Raw genomic sequence first — 23201 nt, 5'->3', positions numbered from 1 at the left:
AGCAGCCCCAGTTTCGATAAATTTGTCCGCTTTTCGAGGCAGACGTATTACAGTCTGTTTCTCTCACCATTATCTTGAATCGCTGCTGTGAAACTTCCCATCCTTAATTTTTGTAATTACCCGTCTATTAGCACTTCGAAAGCTGGATGTTATGCACAGCTCCAAAGCTGCTCTCCCCCAAGCAGCGGGAAGGTGTTAAGGACAACAGTGTCGGTTGGCAAGCCGCCGATGTCCCCTGTTCACTCATCACCCAAGGGCCTGTTTAGAATACCAGGCCACCAGCCCTCTGCTTCACCCTTAAGTAAGGTTTATCCTCTCCCCTGATGATCACATAGCCTACAAGGGAGTGTGTGTATATGTGTATTCGTTGGATGCGAGCATGCAGACTTGGTCAACAAGTGATATTCTGAGGTTGTTTTTCCAGCACAGTCGGTGTACTTTTTTTTTTCTCGTCAAAAACCGGTGCCGCTTAAATGCTGTAGTCGCCTTTGTTTTGCAGAAAACACTCTAGGTCACTGTGCGTGTTCACATGTGTGCACTACTTACAGTGAATACCTGGTGAATGCAAGCCATCATCGGCACAGTTAGCAGCACCAGAGTAGTACCGGAGAAAAACATAATTCCCCGGGGCTCGTCACCTATTCCACTCTCAACTCTGAGGTCTGAACAACATGACCTAGCTCATAACAAGAGGCACGCACACACACAAACACACTTACATAGTACAGTTTGTGTGTGTGTGTGTGTGTGTGTGTGTTCAAAGTTAGCTCCAGCTGAACATGTAGGAATTTATTAATAAATAGCTTTTGATATGTTTTTCATCATAGCGACAGATGGGTAAGTATCGAAAGCTCTAGTGCTAAAAACCAAACGCGTCTCTGGCAGGGGATGCAAACACATGACATTAATGTTTTGTATGGTTCTTTCCTCTTTTTTGTTGATGTTATGCGGATCCTACATTTTCAACACAAAGTTGTATCACGTATAATTGCCAGGTATTGTAGACAGGTAGCAGTATAATAAAATGAGACTCAAGGATAGAGACATGCTTTTCCTGAATGAGCATGTAGCGAGCTTTATAAGGGATTAACAAAAATCTGAATGGGCTTCTCGTATTTTAGGTCCTTTTAGTACATCATCATCATCAGGGACTGCGTTTCACTTAGATTCTTCAGCAGAGCACAAAAATCACAAGAAGAAAGCACACAACTGCCATACTTTTCGAATCTAAATAGATAATCATTGTGCGTTTTATTCAGAAGTCACGGCCACATTTTGTGTTGTCGCAATTAAAGTACAGCTTTGTTCGGTCCGATTTCTGAGATGTAGAGCACCAGCTGCTTGCTGCACTACTAAAAGAGGGAATTAAAAATTATGTAAGCCCGCTGGTGCTCTGCTGTTTGTATGTAAAAGAAAAATATTGACAGATTATGTCATAGGTTGCATAAATACAAACAATTTGACCTCCTGCAGGTTATCATGTATTTGTGCAGCACACTCCATTCAATATGGACGAACTGTTAATACAATATGTCCTTAAAGGGCATAAAGGTTATTGTTCAGCTTGTACAGACTGCACTAATCCTGCACACTTTAGGCAAGTGGTGAGTCACCAGCTTACTCATCTATCAATTTTCCTATTTATCTAATCAACCAATGTTCTGATCTGAAGTATTTTTAACGTGCTTGTATCAGATTTGATACTCTGTTTTTGGCCCTCTATTGTTATCATTGTTGTGTTTCCTGACTCAAGTTAAACCCTTCGTAGAACATAAAGAAATGAATACAAAGAACGAACACCATAGAACTTTCTTTTATTGTCTAGCTTGGAAGTGAGAGCTCTGACTAATGTTACATTTTGGGAAATCAACTCCACTTTGCTTTAAGCTGTGGTTGTCAATGCCCGGTGGTGGCACAGCACACATGACCAGACTTACTCTAACTCTGATGGACTAGTACTCCTTATGTTTGTTGGTTTAGGTTCGTTGGATTTAGCCTTTCCAATACTGGTAACAGAACAACCTTAATCATTTTCTTATCTACTGCCTCAAAAGCTCGGGGTCAGGTCAAAACAGCTTTATAGTTTTAGGTGCAATGTCTGCAAAGAATGAGCCGAGCACATCATCACAGCTACAATGACAAATCACTGTCGAGACGATAAATGCTCAAGCCATTTGCAAGGTCCTTGATTAAAGTGAGACTATTTCTGGAAATGAGAGAAAAATGTGAATGCCAAGATCGCTGAAAAACTGAATGGCTTGAAGTTTCACCACATTGTTGATCACCTGAAAAGGTTTGAGAATTCAAAGCACTGTATATAGTTCTGTCTCATTTACAAAGGACCAGCTGTACCAGAGAACATCAAATATTACCTTTTATATTTGAGCATATGATGTCCTTCAGGGCTCGCATGCATAAGAGTTTGCTCCATTAAAGGTTTTTAAAAGTCCTCACTGAACATTAAGACCAAGAGTCACGAGTTCACTGTTCATTGAAACAAATCTGACACATTTTAATATTACCCCATCCAGGCTAATTAAAATGAGGCTAAGTTGGTTTTAGTTAGAGCTGTCACGATTTGTCAATTAATTAATTAGACAAATTTACTTTGCAACAACTTTGCATTTAATTGTGATTTAAAAAAAATACCAAACATTTTCTGTTTGCAGGATCTCAAATGTAAGATTTGTCTTTTTCTATAACATCTTTGAGTTTGGGACTAGAGTTTACTTTCACAAAAAAGTTGACTTGAAAAACACTGCGCCTCGGCTCTGTGTGCTTGGCGTTTTCACTGTTTTCACTGACATTTTGGAGCCTAAAAAACGGATTGATTGATCGAAAATCCATAATGAAAACAGCCCGTATTTGCAGCCCGAGTATTGACACAAACCTCCAGTAAAAATTAAATGTGTAGAAACTAAAGATACTTTTGTCTGTCTACTAGACAGCTATTTTAAAATGAGAAACTCGATAACCGTTTTACTTCGAGGAAGGACTTAAACGCACGTATATAATTTCAAGTGAAGAAGCCAGATACAATGTCATCTTGGTAGTTTGGAGAAATTACTGTGAAATGATATTGTTACTTACATATCACAGTCCTGATCAGATTTAAAAAAGAACAAGAACTCCTGAACTGTTAGTTGTCTGATGTAAAGATCAGGTGTCTAGCTGCGTTGTCTCTCACTTGCCATCACGCATCCAGAATGTTAATCCACCGCGGTATGTGTCTAGCTTCAGACGCTAGACAGCAGGCCTCTGTGTACGTGTGTGTTCATGACTCAGTTTTCTTTTACCTTGTTTCATAACATTGTTTATTTCATAATGTTGTAGGATGCGGGAGGGGTGGGGAGTGAAGGAAAATCACAATAAAAGTGCTCGCCATCAAAGAAAGGGAGAAGGCCTCGCTGGATCTTCTGACGTGCGGCGTGTTATTCTCCCCAGACTCTGTTTAACACACGACTTGTTGCCAGCTTGTTGCAGGGCCGCTGGGTTGGTTTACACTGCAGCCTTGTTTGCCTTGAGCAGCCCCTGCTTTTGGAGAGGGGTGGAAAAGTTCTGTCTTGTTCCCAGCCAAGGCTAGTGGGCACACACACACACACACACACACACACACACACACACACACACACACACACACACATACACATTATGCACAAACACTGTCATGTAGCGCAGAAGTCTGTCTCCTGACGACTACCTGTTGCTGGCAGATTCAGCCTCCCACTCCTCTCTCTCTCTCTCTCTCTCTCTCTCTCTCTCTCTCTCTCTACCTCTCTCTCTCTCTCCCTCTCTCCCTCTCTCCCTCCCCCTCTCTCTCCTGCCCTGCTCTTCCCCTTTCTAATACCTGATCTATTTGAGTCCGTGTTCCAGGCTTGAAAGGATTAATTGCCCGTTTATGCTTTATTTTTTTGTTCTGTTCGTTTCTGGGGGGTTATTTTTAGGCCTTAAGTGTCTGGTTGCTAGGATACAGTGAGAGAGAGACAGAGAGAGAAAGAGAGAGAGAGAGGCAAGAGAATGGAGGAGAGTTTGCGTTGTGAAGGCTGAATTACAAACACATACACACACTGAGTCAGCACTGACACACAATAACACACATAAATACACGCACACACACAGTGTTTTAGTCTGTAGCTGTTATTGTGGACTTGTTTTTCTGGTTTAGTGTATCTTTTCAGTAGGTCGGCACGCCGTCGTTTTTAGGTTTGGAAATTCTGGCTTTTCTAGAGTACCCACTGTCACACACACCTAAGTGAGTGTATGAATATGCATACAGGTCAGTAGTTGTTTATGCATATGAGTGCATGCTCATTTCTTCGAACGATAATCTAGTGCGTCACTTTTCCACCTGTTTTTTTTTTTTTTTTTTTTTTTACAATCGTGTCTGAATATTTTCTGTATTCTTGCCTCTGTGTCACCCGAGTTTTGATTCAAGCCAGATTTTATTGTGTATCTGAAACGACATGCATGGACATGCGCGCACACACACACACACAGGAAACAGATCTGTTGTTGTGGTGCATAACAGTTGCTAACATCCTGTCCCGCTCTAGTGGCACATTCCAGGAAACCACCTCCCAAAAGTACCACCTATCTCTTACACACACACACACACACACCTGACAGTTATATGGTTCGATCTAATTTACTCCAGCATGACAAAGTCACCCATTGACCTTACAAGCACACAGTGACAGTCTAACTGCATAATGTGGAGGAGCATAGGTCAGAATAGTCACATATTCTATTACTCCAGTGCTATTTATGCTCGAATGTTAAAATATTATGGTTTCAAAAGTACTTTTTCAAAGTCTAAATGTTATTAAAATTATTTTAAATACACTGACTCAGTGTTACAAAGATAATAGGGCTGCAGGTAACAATATTTGTCAATTAAATTTGTGTATAATGTCAGAAAATAGTGTATAATTCTTAAAACTGACATCTTATTAACGTTCATAACAAAAGCACAAAAAACACTAGAACCAAAAATGACTGAATTTTTCAAAATGAATTACTAATAAGTCAGATGACTCATTGACTGATGGTTTCATTTCTAAAAGATAATCTTGACTCGACGTCAAAAGCCCCGTTTGCGCTCCTACACACGGTGTGTGTGTGTGTGTGTGTGTGTGTGAGCGCACAGTCTAACGCACTCTTACAGGCAATAGTGAGTGTAGGCAATGTGTTGTTGAACCAGAGGTGAAGTGTCAGCCGGCAGCTCTCTGCCAAGCTGTTGGCTAGAGAAGTACATTAACACGGGCCTGTGAGGTGGGGCGACAGAGTGAAAGAGAAAAGAGGCGCCTGTGGCCTGTAACATGGTTGTGTTATGTCTTAACAGCTTTTCCCTAAAAGTAACTTTGAAGGAAATTATTAGCATATCATGGGAAAAATTACACAAGACTTTACACTTCCCTGACCATTTTAAAGCCGTTTGTCAAGCTAACTTGTACATTTTTAAATAAAGATGATAATAAAGAGATGAAGATGACTTGTAAGGTGTTTGCAGGAATAGATTTCACGTTTTCTCACATGTCTCCTGAACAACAATAAAGTGCATACGGATGCTTACTTTGATTCTGTTGTTAAATCGGTTGTCATTGCTCATATTTTCAGTACTCCGTGTTGGAAGATACCCTGAGTTTAGATCTCTGAAATGTTTGCATCCTGATCTAAAATGCTCTCCATGAGCATCAGATGACGTTTATCTGCCAGCCATTAAAGCCAACCATGCTTCACAGGGATCACAAGAATAGTTAAAGCACACCATTGACGAGCTAAAACCATATAACGCGAGTACATATAGTACGCACGTCGCTTTGCACGCTGGCCTGCAACATGTAGAATCAGTGCGTGTGTGTATCTGTATGTGTGCATGTCCATGGAGAGCGGTTAATGTCCTGGGAGCAGTGCGTCACTTTGGTGAGAGTAAATATACCTAACAGTGCCCTGAGAGCAACAGGACTCTTCTCTCGCTGACACAATATTATTCTGCTGTTCTTAACACACTCTGGGGAACACACACACACACACACACACACACACACACACACACACACTCCCACCAGGCTTGTTTATGAGTGTGATTACACATTGAGTGAAAGTCCAGTTGTCCAGAGAGAGAGAGCGAGAGAGAGAGAGAGAGCGAGCATCAGGTGCAGTGCCTCGGGGCTTTAGGTGTGTTTGTGCGTGGACAGTGTTTTTTTTTGTTGTTGTTCACGTTTCTTGTCCTACACACATCTGTCACATCAGTGACTTTGTGCTCTTTTAGTTTTCCAGATCCCGTGTGAAAAAGCTGGATAGGTGTGTGTGTGTGTCTTTTCTTAGAGCTCCCAGGTGAATACCTACCTGTTGTGTGTACATGTTGCTAGTTACATGTGTGTTCTCCCATGTGATATGTCGCGAGACCACTCACAGCCTAAAACTAAGGGCCCAGCCTCCTTGGAAACCAGGCAACCCCGTCAGAGGTGATCAAATATTCATTGAGTTAGTTTTAACTAGTGGTTAATTAGTTGAACCTTCTCTCAAGCTTAATAGCTTGTGACAGACATTTCAGTCCCATAACTGCAAATCAGGTATATTTTACATTTCGCAATCATTTTCTAACACCTCTTTTAATGATTTCTCACCTCTCAGGCAGACAGTGATCTATATTTATTCCACTGCTTTGTGAAAATGAACTTCCTTATTGTCATGTCAAAGTTGTGTTGTTAAAATTAGAGATCTCAAATCCCCCTCGAGAGACTTAACATTCTCCACACTTTGACAGACACGCATATCACCAAATGTTCACTGTGTTGGATTAACGGTTTCTACAAGTTTCAAATCACTGCAAGTTGACTCTGTAGCCTTTAAAGAATAACACCGGATATATCGATTTGTGTTTTTAAAAAAAGTGCTGAGTCATTATTCCCCACGTGTGCACTTTCAGAGTCAACCATGAAACACACACACACTCTTCCACGAGCCTTTTTTTCAGCTAATGGATGTTTGAACCATGTCATGACTTGACAAGCCGGTCTACAGTCTAGCAGTCGAGCATGGGCTTCAGGAGAGGAGCTTGTTCTGGGAGAGAGGATCCCAATGGACGACCCCCTCACCCCCCTCTCTCTCTCTCTTTTCTTGCTCCTCCCCTACAATTTCCTGGAAAAGACGTCTATCTGTTCGCTGGAGGACGGGTTATACATCAGCGAGCCACGAGAGAGGCAGAGAAAGAGAGAGAGAGAGGCGAATTTGTTCATCTTACGTCATGTCCTTCTCATTCTCTGTCCTACTTGTTCCCTCATCCCCGCCTCCTCTTCCTCCTTCAGCACTTCTCTACTTTCCCTCTTCTCCCCATCCATGTTGTGTGTTCTCACTCCTCTCGCTCGCTCTCTCTCTCTCTCTCTCTCTCTCTCTCTCTCTCCCCCAGTGTTGAACAATAACCCCAGTGTGTGTGTAAGTGTGTGTGGCGCTATTTTTGGCCCCTCCATGGCCACAAAGCACTCTCTTCTCTGCTCTTTCTCTCCCTTTCTTCTGCAGCTATATGGCACGAAGTAAGGACCTATAGACTTCTAAGAAGACTTGAGCTGCGTGTTTTTGGCATGTTGCGTGTTTCCTAAAAGTTTCAGGGTTTCCTCGTAGCTCACCTGTAGTGCACTAATCATAAAGTCAAGTCCTTACTACAGTGGTCCAGGTTCAAGTCCAACCCAGTCCCCTTTCTGTCCCTCTCTGCTATCACTATCTAGTAGAAAATGACCAAAAAAAGGCCTAAAATGATTCTTCCAAGTGAAATTAGTCTTCATCTGGATTATTTACCAAACATTTCTCCAGTAATATCTACTCGTTACCGTAAAACCACAATGATATAATAACTTTCCTACTTGTTTATCATGTTATCCGACTCAAGTTCTCCAGAATTTAAAGTAAACTCGTGTGAAATTTAAAAAATGGGAACTAAGCCGAACAGTCAACAGTTGTTGTTCTTCTAATCTGCATCTCCACTAGACATTTCCACTGGTGGTATCTTTAAACGTCTGGTCCCACCGTTTGGTCCTGAATAGACATGAAAAGCAAAAAAAGCATGCAGCCACATGCAGAAACATTTTTCTCTCTGTCGCTCTCTCTCTCTGTGTACAAATTGATAACGTGAAACCAAAGACTGATACTCGTAGTTAGAGCTGTAACAATAAATGCACTAAAGGAAAATTCACTGTGATGATTAAGTGTTTATGTTTTGTTGTTTTAAACAAAAAAAGGCCCAAAAACTCCCTTCAGCTTCCAGCCTGTTAAAAGACAATATTTGATGGTTTACTTAGTCTGCTATGATTTATAATTTGAATATTTGGGCACGTTGGATTCAGAGCCAGACAAAACAAGCAATTTGAATACATCGTTTAAAGACTTTCTAGAGCAACTGTGGACAATTTCCACACAATATTTTTTGGCCAGTGAATATTGGTGTTGGTAGAGGCTCGGTCCTTGCTGCAAGCGGCCCAGGGTTCGAATCCGACCTGCGGCCCTTTGCTGCATGTCATTCCCCATCCCTCTCTCTCTCTCTCTCCCTCCACATTCCTGTCACTCTTAAGCTGTCTATATCAAATAAAGCTTGAAAAAAAAAATCTTAAAGAGAAAAAGTTTCCCTTTCGATGTATCCTTGTATCTCTAACCTGACTCTCTCTGTCACTCTCCTTTGCCCCTGTCTTCCTCTCCCTGTGTCTCACTCTCGAGTCTCTCCCTCGAGTATTGGCCTAATGAATTTTTAATGGACTTGGTGGGAAGAGTCCAGACACTTTGGGATTCAGGCGTATAGGCTCTGATTACGCTCCTCCTCCTCTTCCTCCTGTGGAGCCCACCCTCCCCTTTCTTTCTCTGCCTCCTTTTCACTCTTACTTTCTCTCTGTCTCACCGTCCAAGTCTTTTATTATCCCTCCATCCCTCCACCCCTCCACCTCCTGGTCTTGTGTTTCTGTCTTCTCTCTGTTCCCCAAGCTCGGCGCTTCAGGCAGTTTCACTTATCCAAGCAGCTGTGACAAAGACGAAGCCGGTGTATAGTTGTGAATGAATGCGCTATAGGCAAATGCTGACTGTCTCTCAATTTTTTTTAGTGCTTTTACAGACTCTCAGAGCCGACGGTGACCTCACCCCCCTCACCCACACACTCGCACCGGTTGTTTCCCACTTCCACGCTAAAGCTGAGTTGGTTTAAAGTAGCACGGCCCTAGCCAACTGCTGCTAATGGCTGTTCAGAGGCCCTTGCCCCGTATTAAAAACCCTGAGTCTGCAACTCCACTGTTAGTTTGGCACAGGCCTGTCAGTTGATTTGCTGCTGAGTAGGACTCGCAGCTCTGGGAATCTCTCCTCCTCATCTCTTTTCTCACTCTGCTACTTTGTCTGACTGCCCGTTTGTCCCTGCCTCCTTCCCATCAGCGCTCGCCCTCATTCACACTTCAGTCCGATGTCGGTGAGCCGCTCTGTCATCTCTTGGAGGCCCAGCAGCTGTCAAATGTTTCAGAGCGGCAAATAACGATTTGTTTCATCACCAAATACTTCAAGTTTTTCTTTATAAAATAGTGAAAGATGTTCTTAAAACCCCCTTTTTAGTTATTCAGGGAAAGATACCCTGTGGAGTTTTCTTGCAAGCGAACACAGGCTTCTTACCAAAATACATTGTGTGTGTCCTCGAGGTCTTCATAAAACATTTGCAAAGCTGATTTTATATTTTGAAACCTGCATTGTTTACATTTGTTGTTTACAGCTCTATTACCGCCGCCGCTGCTGACTGTCGCTAAATAGCATGAAACTGGCAACAGGAATGTGTATTTCTTTGCCAGCGTGCACACAGTCACAGCCACAAGTGGTTTAAAAAAAAAACAAAAAAAACTCTTTGAACGTGTCATATATGCCAAACAAATAATCAGATATAAGAAGCTGGAATCAGAAAATGTTCAGCCTTGTCATTTGAATAGAGGACAGAAATGAAGGATGTAACTTCAATGACTGATCAAATGAGGACAACAAACTCGCGCATCTGTGCCAAATCGCAGCAGGACAGAAGATCGCGTGGCAGCATTTAATATATTGAAGTTGACCACAACGTTGCCCTTTACCACCGCGTCCAGCTCCAGGTCGTTTCATCTTCTCAAGTCCTTTGTCATTTTCTCTTTCTCTTTCACTCTTTTCTCACTCAGTCGCTTTCATCTCCCCGGCTACACCACCCCCCCAAACCACACTCTCTCTCTCTCTGCTCTCGCGGTGTGAGAGTGGAGGTCATTGTTGGACTGGTGAGCGGCACACATAGCTGGAATAGCAGCAGTGTTAGAAGTCTGCTAGGGGCCTGCCACCAAGATCACACGGAGGAAAAGAGGCATCCGCACTCTGAGGGGGGAGGAGGAGGAGGAGGAGGTGGGGAGTGGGAAGGAGGGAGGGATGGATTGGGGGGGGCGAGGGGGTAAGCAATCTGATCTGGATGACAACAGACTACCAGACGAGCAATGATCTCATCCCTCCCTCCACCTCCTCCTCTTCCTCCCCCTCCTTCCTTCTCTCCATCCACCCCCTCTCCCCTCTCCCACTCTTGCCATTGTCTCCTTTTCTCTCTCTTCCCACTTTTGTTTCCCTGACCTCCCTCCCCCGTCTGTCTTTCTCCGACTTTCTTTTCTGTTCTCCGCTTGTCCTAGTACTCACCCCATCTCATCTTGCCTTCTTCTCTTTCACTCCAACACCCCCTCCCTCCCTCCTTCCTTCCCTCCATCCTCCCCTCCATCCTCCTCCTCCTCCTCCTCATCCCCTTTGCATCACTTTCTACCACCTGCCCCTCACTCTCCAAACTCATAACACACATACACACTCACACACACACACACACACACACTCACCTCTTGACGCACTTGCACTCTCTAGTGTCCCAGGGCAGAGATTAGGCGCACCCCATATCGTCAACCCTCCACACCAGTCTCTACATTATTGATGCCAAGTCTGTCTGTGTGTATCTGTATCTGGGTGTGTGTGTGTGTGTGTGTGTGTGTGAGAAAGTGTGAGGCTTGCGCATGCATGCTGTAATGGCTATCTGGTGTCTCTCCTGGGAGGGAGGGACGGTGGGGGTGAGGGAGGAAAGGAGCCAGAGAGAGGGAGAGTCGAGGTCAGAGAGGTTAAGTGTGGTGAAGGGGGTTAGGTCGTGCTCTCGCAGGCTCTTCCATGATGCTCATCGCTCTCTCTCTCCCTCTTGCTTCTTTAATCCTGATGCACAACTTTACACAGATTGTACACACGCACACACACACACACACACACACACACACACACAGATTCCAAAAATTCCCCACTGAAATTCTCCTATCGGGTGTACAAGGTTGATGAAACGGATCAGAGTGTGTGTGTGAGTGATAGCTGATCCAGTGTGAGTCAGGACAGCTCAGCCTGGGTTGGACTCTGGGTGGATAGAAGGACAAAGACACCTGTTCTTGCTCTCAGCATTCCTCTAAACATAATCCCCACACACACACACACACACACACACACACACACACACTGCAACAGAACAGAGCACATATCATATGGGCTCTTTGATGTAAAGCTTTTGACAGGTAAACCGATGATATACTGATGTGTACAGTACACATTATATACACACACCTGTGCGCTGCACTCTTACCTCTGTTAGTCTGATAGAAGCTGCTGCTGATGACATTTCACTATGTGAAATGACACACACAGTATTTACATGGGATACATTTCCCTCACGGACCCTAAAGTGTGTGTGTGTGTGTGTGTGTGTGTGATGACCTCTGCGGCCCATGGCGGAGTCAAAAAGATCATTACAGAGGCTTTGTGACAGACGCAGGTAAAAACACCAGCACGAATAGTGGCACGCTTCATGGCTAAAGATTATGGTCAGCACCACTCGTTTATTCATCTCAGCCAGATCGGAGTTTTGACTAGATGTCTCTCGACTTCACTTGACACAGTCACCGTCAGTTTCCTGTGCCTGGAAAGAATGTGTCGTCCTCTGCAGTATGAGTGTGTGTCTGTGTGTGTGTGTGGGTGATTTTTATGTGTTATCGGTAGAGGAGCATGTTCGGTCGGGCCGGTATGTTTATGATTGCCCCCCCCCCGATGTGTTTCTCTGTGATTGTAGTTCACTCATGCCACAAGTGTTTGTTTGAGTGTTTGAAAGCGAAAAGAGGGAGGAGGAGGAGGAGGAGGGTGGGAAGAGAAAAAAAGGAAATAAAATGGCAGCGAGTGAGTGTCGTTTCATTTGCATGATAACTTCTACCTACATATGCACGTCTGGAAAGTTACAGACACAGACGGCGTTGTTTATGCAGTTTTAACACCCATGGTCATTTCACACATCGTCATGTTTGTTATAAAGAACAATAATCTGTAGTTTGAACAAAGCGGCACGACTGCCTGCGCAGCCTGTTTTTGTTGTTTTGCCACCTACTGCGTGCTTAATATCGAACGCTGATAAAGAATCCTGTCTGGAATTTAGAGATGGAAAACGTGTAGGCATCTTGTACATTTTCATATTCAGAAATCTTTATTTTGAATCGCAAAATGACTCCTGAGTACGTGGGACCCAGCCGAGTGATTCATTGGCCGTGCCTTCGCAAACACATCACTGTGATTGGAAGAAAATCACCAATAAGTGGTGGGGAGGAATAGATAGTAGCCTACGGTTTGATGAGTAAGAAGACACATAGGAAGATAACTTTCCTCTCAGCCTATTTTTAAGAAATTAAAAAAAAAAAACCCAAACCTGACACCTAAATGTGGTCTGCTTCCAGCGGGGCTCGAACATGGCGTGAAAAAAAAGTTAAGTAGTTAACCCGCGTTGCTGAACGGCTCCGGGAGCAACACTTAATGTAGAGATTGGCAGATGTGCTTTCAACAATATTCAGTGTTACGTAACAGTGACTAAATGGTCAGAACAGGCCGGTGCAGCGGAGATTATCAGGGCTATCCGTCTCTGCCTCGGGCTGTCATCCAGCAAATCCATTGACAGGCCTGCACATCCATAATCTGATGATTTGTTTCCCAATGTCCACCCAGCCCGCCTCATTTCCTCTGTTGCCATTTGCATGCGGCGTAGTTAAGCACATTGCAAACACCGTGATTCATGCTCGCCTTGTATAAGATAATATAAGATAAGCTTTTATTGATCAGGCGTTTATTTTTGAGTGTAGTGATGTTGTCTGCAGTACGTCAGGATGTTTCTAACAATCCTCCTTCATGTACTGTATGTAAATGAAGTGGGGTGTGTGTATATGTATATGTATATGTATATGTGTGTGTGTGTAATATATATATACACTTTTATATATATATAAAAATAAAAATATATATATATATATATATAGATATATATATAATATATATATATATATATATATATATATATATTATATATGAGATATATATATATATAAATTAAAGAAGAAAGCACAACAAAATCTGCTCAGTAGCCTTTATCTAATGGATATCGGGTTGCATTGCAATACATGAGACAGGTAACTCAATTTTTCTGGATATTCAGTGTAATGTGATGCTTAAGATTGCACCAAACATAACAACAGCCGGACTGAGAGGCATTAAATGTCCTGCACAACGACACTTTAGCAGGGTGGATGCTATTTCTTCGGTAACTCCACCTCCTCACTTGTTTTTCAGTGCTTTGTTGATAAAATAAAAACCCAGTCCAGGCTATATCTGGCTGAGTATTACACTGTAATATCTTATTTTGCTCGGTCGTGTCAAATTTTCTTGACCACCCAGGCAACAGAATGTTAGTGGGAGACTTACACAAACATTTTCAAACACGCACCCTGGCACATAAACTCTTTAGAAAAAAACGTGTACATTTGGGCACACACATGCTCGTACAAACAGTCATATACCCACGCCCACGGTCTCGTTCTGCGCCTCTTACTCTGCGTTTCCTTCGAGCAGAAGGTGGAGAGAGATGGAGGGATAGACAGGAGAGATGACTGGCCATGTTGTTTTCCTCCGGTCATAGGAAAGTGTGACTGCACGAGAGGAAAGAGGTGGAGGAGAGGTGGAAAGGTTTTTCTAACTGTTCCACGAAGCCCACTAACACGACAGCTTTCAGTATTGTAGTTTCAGTTCAGTTGTGCGACGTGTGTGTGTGTGTGTGTTTCCTGTGAAGAGCTACTGTGGTGAGGTGGTGACCTAATGACAGAAGAGGAATGTGGTTTATATAAAACCCTTACTCTATTTCTGCATTACGCTGTTTGAATTCTAAAATGCTACACACCAGTGTTTCTGGGTCATTTAAGTAGAAACCCGTGTCCGCAGTGAAACACCTGAACTACGTAAAATCTGTCGGCAAACATCTGGACCGAGTCAGGCAGCCACATCATTATTTTATACATACAGGTGATGACAACAGCTGTGTTACCGCAGCCATATTGACATTTAAAAGTGTGTCGGCACAGAAAAAAGTTGGTCGACAGAAAAGTTACCCTCTTAACTGGCCACACCTGTGACTAGGCCACACACACACAGCTGGATACTCGGCTCTGCTCTCTGTGGTCACCTGCCCTGCGTTTTATGACCACCAAATTCATAATATAGGTCTTTTCTCATTTACATATATTTCCAGTTAACCGGCACTTAAGCTGCTGTGCTTAAATATTTTATAATCGAGACGTCAGGTGAGGTGAGCTAAGTTTGTAAGTTTGTCCCCCGACGCTCACTGGGCTGGCTCATGTGATCATTTTGGAAATGATGTTGTACACCAACCTGCAGATTTAAGATTTATAAACCCTAAAGGCCATGTAGTTAGGTGTTCGTGGGGGAAAACACACTGTTTTAGTCAATGTGGAGGGCTGAACACAAAGAGAAAGATGCATCTACAATTTTTTAGGCAATGTTAAGATCAAGACAACTAAAGTTTCATCAGGTGAAGGCAGGTTACAGTGCTTATCGTACCATTTTTGTCTATTTTGTTGTGGCTTCTTTCTCTTTCTTCTCTTTTGTATTTTTTCCCGTCCTTCGTCTTGCTCTCCACTGTGCCAGACTGTCCCATAAAAGAGAAATTGTTTGAGAATAACCCAACAAACATTATTCAAAGATAGACTGTGACTGAGTGTGAAACTAAAGTACGGCTGAAGACTTGAGAGTAGCGATGAGATCTATGTGCAATGTGAAATATGAATGAGGACACTCTAAGCTGCTCTGTTGTATGTGATCTACTTGGCTAGACACCTTTAATCCTCTTTGCTCCCATAGAATAGACTCCACTCACCTGAAACAGCTACAGCTGCTGACTTCTAAGTGTAATCATATCTTAGTCTTTTGTTTTGTCTTGCTTTAAGGCAGTTTGAATTTCTCCACACAACCAAACAAGAGTTGTCAGGGTTCATTTGAGTTATATGTCACTCAGATGTTTGTTATTAGACGTGCAGAACATGTGCTCTCCACATCATCTTCCACAGTTATTCGCTGTGCTCCAGTGACCCACATTAACCCTCCACTCTCTTCATCTCGCTTACAGGTTTTGCCTTCCCGGACTGGGCTTACAAGCCCGAGTCGAGCCCCGGGTCCAGGCAGATCCAGCTGTGGCACTTCATCCTGGAGCTGCTCAGGAAGGAAGAGTATCACGATGTCATCGCCTGGCAGGGGGACTACGGCGAATTTGTCATCAAGGACCCAGATGAAGTGGCCCGGCTGTGGGGGGCCAGGAAGTGTAAACCCCAGATGAACTACGATAAACTGAGCAGGGCACTGAGGTATGACGACAGACAAACTTACTGAATATGTACACTGATTGATAGTTATTTGCTCTTATTTCTGACCTTTAACTTACACCAGATATTCTCTTAAGCAAAAGATGTAAAGAGTTCACATGCTCCAGTTAAATGACTAATTTGAACCAATATGAATCCTCACTGATCTTTGAATAATAAAATAAAGAATGATACAAAGATCTTAATGAAGCTCACCTGGGTTTGGGAATTAGTCAGACCCCTTCTGAAACAAAGCCTGATGAGGGAGGTGGTAGTCATCTGTCTGAGACACGATCTCGTGGGTGGTTGGCTCCCACGGTTAAATGTAGGGCTGTAGTGTGCACAGGGAGTGAAGCTGCTCCTTTTTCCATAAGCACAGACAGCGCTTTCCCGAGGCTGGCCTCAGGGATATTATCACGTGGCAGGAGGAACACTTTGAGGAACTCCTAAACTCACCTGAGAAAGAGGCAGACTCAGGAGATTTAGTGTTTTTAGTGTTTGGGTTTTCAAACTTCTTGGCCAATTTCTGCCTTTTTTTATTACCGATGTGAGTTGCTGTAAATAAACTAGCATTAGTGCAAATGTTAAAGTAAATGAGGTGAACACACACATTCCTGAGTCTACATTCATTGTGAAGGAACACTCTGTATTCCTAAACTGTAATCCTAATTGAGAATACCATCTGTGACCCTGGCAGTTGATTCCAGTTACAGCAGTGACCTGCTGGAAGCATTTCATTCAGCTTTGACTCTCTGGCTCTGTTTCACACAGACGTTTCATTAGACATGCCTGCCTAGGCACTAATAGCACTTAACCAAGTCTATAATGCTATTGCAAGAGTTACCCTGGCCGCATGCCTTCACATGGTACTGGCCTGGACAAGTAGAGTTACAGCACTGACCCATTTGGCGAGTGAAACCATTACACCTTTCGGGTTAAAGTTATATCCACAGAGGCCAGCTCAGCCAATCCCATTACCGTGTTACGACAGTGATTTGACACAGTTTTTGGATGTGCCCCTAGCTTCACGTTCAAGTATAAAGACAACATGAGTATCTTCAATTCATGATCAGATTTGTTCTGTCTGTGTTTTTTTTTTTTTTTGGCTTCGCAAGCTTCATCGTGAGTGGGTCATTTGTCAAACTTTGTATCTGATCTGAAATCTGCTCTGCTGGCCTTAAATCAGGAAGTTTGACGTCAGTAAAGCAAATTGCCTGAAGAACAAAGAATTAGTTAAACCGATGTTTTTGTTTGTGCTTTTGGCTTTCATAACGACTTCACAATATTGTCTGATTATAGAAAGAAGATGCATGTAATCAGTTTAGTGATGTATACTATAACCGAAGGCCCTTTCAGCACATTAGACTTCAGTATTACAGACATCATGTATCCCTGGGGAACTCCTCTCAGCTGATACCAGCCGTAATAAGCACATCGTCTCGTTCTCCGCACCGTGTGTCCCCGGCTTGTTGTTTATAACCAAACAGGCAGCAGCCAAGATTAGACTAAGCACTTTAAAGAAAGCCACATAGGCCAGCAGTACATTGAATTGCTTAATTTAGCGTGGGAGGGAGATTTATGAACGCTCATTTACACTGGTGAGATTAAGATAACGTAGGCTACTAATGTGTGTATGCACGTAACACATAGGCACATTCTGAGCTGTAGTCTGGATTTAGGTTTCCTGAATTAGAGAGAAAGAGAATAAAATGGGGATACTTGTGGTCAGGCCGTGTATTTATAGCACGTCCATCCTCTGGAGCTGTAACAGATTTGGAGCTTAGGCTGCAGTAAGTGCTCGTATAGACTAGAGCAGGTCTTAGTGCCCTCTGATGGGCCCGGCGTTAGAGGCTGATTATCAGCAAATTTTTCTACATGGGAGTTTCCCCCCCTCCTCTCTTGACACCGCCTTCTTACGGCTTATGTTTCTCGCTGTCTGAAAATTTTGCAGAGTCACTTCAGGCTTTCGAGTGAGAGAAGAAAGGAAAAAGTCACGAAAACAACACACACGTGCACGCTATTCGTATCCAATTTAGGACGGGATGCACGCTCGTTTACACCAGCGAGATTAAGGTGGTGTCTGTTACACGGGATCCTAGGACAGAGGAAATTAACATGGGCTACTGATGTGCTCAGCTGAGTGTGGATTTAGAGTTCCCGAATTAGAGAGAAATAATAAAGATAGGGATGCTTGTGGTCAAACTGTGTATTTATAGCACTTCCATCCTCTGGAGCTGTAACAGATTTGGAGCTTAGGCTGCAGTAAGTGCTTATATATAGTGGGTCTTAGTGCCCTCTGATGGACCCGGCCTCAGAGGCTGATTATCAGCAAGTTCTCTACACAGGAGTTTCCCCTCTGGCATTCTTGCGTCCTCACCTGCCCTCCCACGGTCAGGTTGTTTCCCTCTGTGCCTATAAATGTAGCAGAGTCACTTCAGGATTAGAGTAAGAAGGACAACCAACAAAACACACACGCATGCACACACACACACACACACGCCAATGTCCGTGTTGTTACCTGATTTGACACCAGAGTTGCCGCCAGTCCTTCACCGCAAGAGACGCTGGAAATGAAGCGTCTCAAGACACACATCAATAGTAATGTGGCAAGAGGATTGATGGCACTAAAGATTAATGAAGTTATAAAGGAGGCGCGCAAGCACACACACGCACACATGTGCGCGGTAACGGTCCCCATATGGAGCAAACTGCTGGAGAGCATGCCACCTCGTGCCCCTTCATATGGAGAAAACCTGGCGTCTGCTAATAATGGAGACCACAGTCAGCATGTGGCAATTAGCATACACACACATGCTCGCATACTTGAAAAGAAACGCGTGTTTTTGAAGTGTTCTTTTTATCACTTAGCCTTTGTAATTATTATTTTTACCTCAGTGATCTTATTCTTTCCTGTCTGCCATGCACATGGTGGAAATTCCCTTAATCAGGAGTCGCTGTATTGTGTGTGTGTGTGTGTGTGTGTGTGTGTGTGTGTGTGGACATGTGCGTATGTGTTGGCTTTCCGTTGAGGGGACACAGGCTCGGTCCATGCGTCATCACAGTCTCCCGCTCCCACGGCCGCTGTGAAATTCCCACTCCTGTTGAGAGGATTACACTCACACTGTTTGTGCGTGTGTGTGTGTGTCTTTGTGCATGTGTGTGTGCGTGTGGACATGCTCGATGATGAGAGATCTTCTTATTGTCTTTTTAATTGATCAATAAAGTTTGTTGTTCTGTCTTGTTATATTGAATCAAATGTGTAAAAAGAGTTGTTGTTGTGTCAGATCCTTTTCACATCACGTCGTCTTGCGCTTTGATACTTTGAGCTCGGCGTTATCTGACATCTTTGGTGCAAGTAATGAATGAAAGGAAGGACACGATCTTTAACCCTCTGCTGCATTTTAATCACGAGGGATCATTTGGTAGGAAAAGGATGTAAACCTGTCCACTAATAAAAAGCCCTAACCTCCACCTCTCCTCCTGATTCCCCTGCACCCATAAATGAGACTCCACAAAGCGGGAAAAACGAAGGCCTGTTGCCAATCAGCCATTGCAGAGTGCTCGCTTAATGAGTGTAATCATGCTAAGAGGTCCCAGCTCCTAGAGACCTTCAGGCAACCCCCCCCCCCAATCCCCAGTCAACAGCTCGCATCGGCTCCAACACAGCGGTCAGAGGTCAGGGGGACTGCCACGCACAGCTGGCAAAGATTAACAACACAGCACATGTGCACATTCACATACACAAATGCACCATTGTACACAGACGTGCTTGCTCGCACACATGTTTGCTTCATTTCCAACATTCAGTTGACTGTGATCGGCCGCCACAGCTGGAAAATTGCCCACTGAACAGCACAGAAATAGTTTTCCTGGGTATGGCGATGCTTTAACATCAGAAAAATGCATTTAGAGGATGCATTACCCTTGAGTGAATCGACGGTGTAACGCTGTCTTGTTCTTCCCAGGAAATCCCTGAAATACAGTAGCCATTTTTTTTTTCATCTGCGGTGCTAAAACCGGCTCTGATGCACATTTAGAAGTAACCCGAGTGAGCACATCTACAACGTGCAGCAGGAAATACTGCTGCATATGCACAGAGTGTTACTCACCTAGCTGGCTGGGCCTGTTTGTAGGTCAGAAGGCCTCCCTCCCTTTACAGCAGCAGCTTTGTGTGGAAACACCCAGGGCCAGAGAGAAAGTGCAGAGGGAGCACCCAGGGACAGTACCACTGTATGACTTTGTGTCAAAACGTATGCATTGTCTTTCCATTGTCTTTATCTGCAGCATGTATGTGTTCAGCGTGTGTGTGTGTGTGTGTGTGTCATTGTCCCTGACTGAATGAGGCCTTTATTTTCTATGAGGGCGGACTGCACACACACCAGAGTGTGTGCATCATTACATATTCGCACCCACGGGAGCATGTGACCGACCTAATCGGACCCTGACCAGATCCTCCTCTTCACACACAAACATACATATATGCCCCACCCCAACACACACACACACACACACACACACACACACAGAGCATGTGACACCTTTCCTTATCAACCCCCCCTCAACTCGGCCCACATCCCTGCACAAACACATCTCATTTCCTTTTTTTTAAAGACAGTAAACACTCGTCAAACGTGGCCTCCACACAAAGCACTCTCACATGTGCATGCACACACACCTGAGTGTGAGCAGCTGGTGTGTGTGTGTGTGTGTGTGTGTGTGTGTGTGTGTGTGTGTGTGTGCGTGTGTATAGAGAAGGATCTGGCCTGTGTGTGTGTGTGTGTGTGTGTGTGTGTGTGTGTAACAGCCGATGCTGACGAAAGAGGCAGAAAATAAACACGGGGCTCATGGGGAGTATTGTAATCCCAACTTCCTGTCACAGTCAGCGCCTATTTACAGCCCAACAATGGGCAAGGCACAGCCTGTTCACGCACACACAAGTGGCTTGGTTTATTTCATTTTGAGTGTTGACGTGTGTGTGTGTGTGTGTGTGTGTGTGTGTGTGTGTGTGTGCATGGAGGGATACTGAAATAGATTGGTGATCTTTTACATATATCATATAGTGTAACACAGAAAGTTGATAGAGGACAGGTGTAGGTGTGTTCATATGGATTCAGGCAGGACAACACTTGTCCGATAGTATGGCAGGACGATACGTTGCTATGGAAACTTTGAATAGTTTACAAAGAGTGGAATAAAACATCCATCCATCTATTTTCTGCAACCGCTTGTCCTCATCAGGGTCATGGTGGGCTGGATTCGATCCCAATAGAATCAATCCCAATAAATAATCCCAATGAAGTAATTTTATGTCTGATATCTGTTGTCCAGATTGCCCACGTTTTCCCCCAGTTGTATTTTCCGTCATGCAGGATGACGAGTTTAAAATATCTTAACTTTAGACAGCAGTTCTTCCACAGCTATCACTTACCATCCTACTCTCATCCACTGAAACAATATCCGGTTTGACGTCCACCATCTGTCTGAATCCAAGTAAATGCAGCCTAAGTAATACCTCGCTGAACTAAATGTACAGATAAACAATTTCCCTACAGGGATTAATAAAGTACTTCTGATTCTGATTCTGAAAACGAATATAATCTGTCTAAATCAGCCTCCAGGCTAGCCAAACTTATTCGCCAATTTCATTTTTCGATTGGCTTATTGGCTTATTTCCGAAACCTGAATCAGACTCCCTACCAGTGAGCCAGAACTGAAGAAGCTTTTTGGATGAGAGGCGAAATGTCTTCACGGATCTACAAACTAGTCCAGCTGCCCCAGACTTAACCTTTTTTTTTGAAGAAAGATAACCTGGATAACAGAGAACATTCACAGACTTCTGATAGTCTGAACTTTTCTTTTTTGATGTCCTTATTTTAGTGACATTTCTCAGCGAGTACAATTATTAGATCCAATAGAACCAGTGGACAGAGCTATGAGCAACTTTTAAAAAAGATGAATGTCATAAGTTTAGTAGTCGTTTTCCTTTTTCCAGCTTTGTGCTGTGTTTCAGTGTCTGCCCAATCATTCATTGCCATTGAGTTCTTACACATTGCTGTGTCTCTCTTCAGCTTTGATCATATTGTTTTGGACCACAGCAGGTCTGCGTAATCGCAGCCTTAATCTCTGGCCTAGAATCACACACAGTAACAACTGAGTTGATAGAAAGCCTCCCCTCTGCTTCCCTGAAGGGCTTTGCCTAAATCCATACTTGCATTGATTGTTCAATCTCGTCTTTTGGTTAAACAGGAAGCGGGATAAAGCTGTATCTCCCGGATGATATGTTCTGGGGGTGTGTGTGTGTTTGCCTGAATGAGATGGCAGTTATACAGTCAGGATATGGAAGAGGTGTGTGTGTGTGTGAGTGTGTGTATTTGTGTGTGAGTAAGGCGAGTGCGGTGGGCAGCTAAACACAGGCACTCAAAGAATCTCTTTCTTCTCTTTTGAAGTGAGTTCAAATGCTCTTCAAAGACTGTCTGCCCGTATGATGGCGCAGGAGGAGGGGGCACGGAGAAAGAACGGGTGACCATGTGCTCTAAACACAGCTTCAGTTGCCGCGCTCAGGATTAAGCAAAGTTGTTGTCTGCTTCCAACTAAAGCATTTCAGCGTTTGTTTGTATTAGCTGCATTTGTGAGCACACGCAACATTTTTGTGTTTGGCCACGTTCCCTACTATCAGACTGCCATGAGCCGGGGTCAGACAGATGTGTCAGCACAGGGATATTTTTGGCTTTTTAGGATATTTATGCCAATTATACACTCCGTTACCAGTTTATAGAAGAGAATAGATACTAATAGTTGCATTTTACCTGAAATACTGCCACACATGGGCTCATACAGATGCAAATGTGATGGGTGGCCACACAGGGCGGCATCCTGGGGGCAGTTAGGGGTTCAGTACCTTGCTCAGGACCTACAGTACTAGTGCAACAAACGCCACTGTCATGAAGGTTATAATCTGATTTATGTTCACTTTTAAAGGTGTTTCTAATATTTCGTCCACCTCTTTCACATCAATAAGACCAGATTAAATATCAACATGGTTGTTTTATTACTGTAAGGATCCATTGAACAGCGACACAATGTGCAGTTTACCTCTGTCTCCAGACCAACACAAAAAAAAAGTGATGCAGCGAGTGAGACAGGTTTAGTCTAGTTTTGAATCTCTTGGATCGCTCTTTTGCATGCACCACTGCCTCCAAGATTACAGATGGAAACCAAAACAATGCGCCATTTCCTGCAAAGTCAGATAAATTGTAGGAAAAAGTTGCAGGTTGCAGCTTTTGCATGCGAGAAGCGGCGACTCATCTATATCATATTTTCTTACGTGCGGTGTTGATGAAAGTGCAGTATGCCGGGAAATTTAGCTTTAATTAGTGGTCGCAACGATGCCGCGTGACATACAAAATAAATGACTCTGTTACTTTTGTTTGTTTGTTTTCCACCCTTCCAATCTGTATTTGTATTGGACCCATA

The 23201-nt window shown here is 43.6% G+C and overlaps 1 protein-coding gene across 1 annotated transcript in view; it reads left to right on the top strand.

Annotated features, from left to right (window-relative positions):
• erfl3 (Ets2 repressor factor like 3) overlaps window positions 1-23201 on the top strand; it is a 46211-nt gene that overhangs the window by 16375 nt on the left and 6635 nt on the right. Inside the window, exon 2 of the mRNA XM_010735039.3 lies at window positions 15497-15731. Within this exon, the coding sequence (XP_010733341.2) occupies window positions 15497-15731 (235 nt within the window). The remainder of the gene's footprint in view (window positions 1-15496; window positions 15732-23201) is intronic.

This window comes from Larimichthys crocea, chromosome XVI (genome assembly GCF_000972845.2).
Source record: "Larimichthys crocea isolate SSNF chromosome XVI, L_crocea_2.0, whole genome shotgun sequence".
Lineage (NCBI taxonomy): Eukaryota > Metazoa > Chordata > Actinopteri > Sciaenidae > Larimichthys > Larimichthys crocea.
This window is presented reverse-complemented; position numbering and strand designations above follow the sequence as displayed.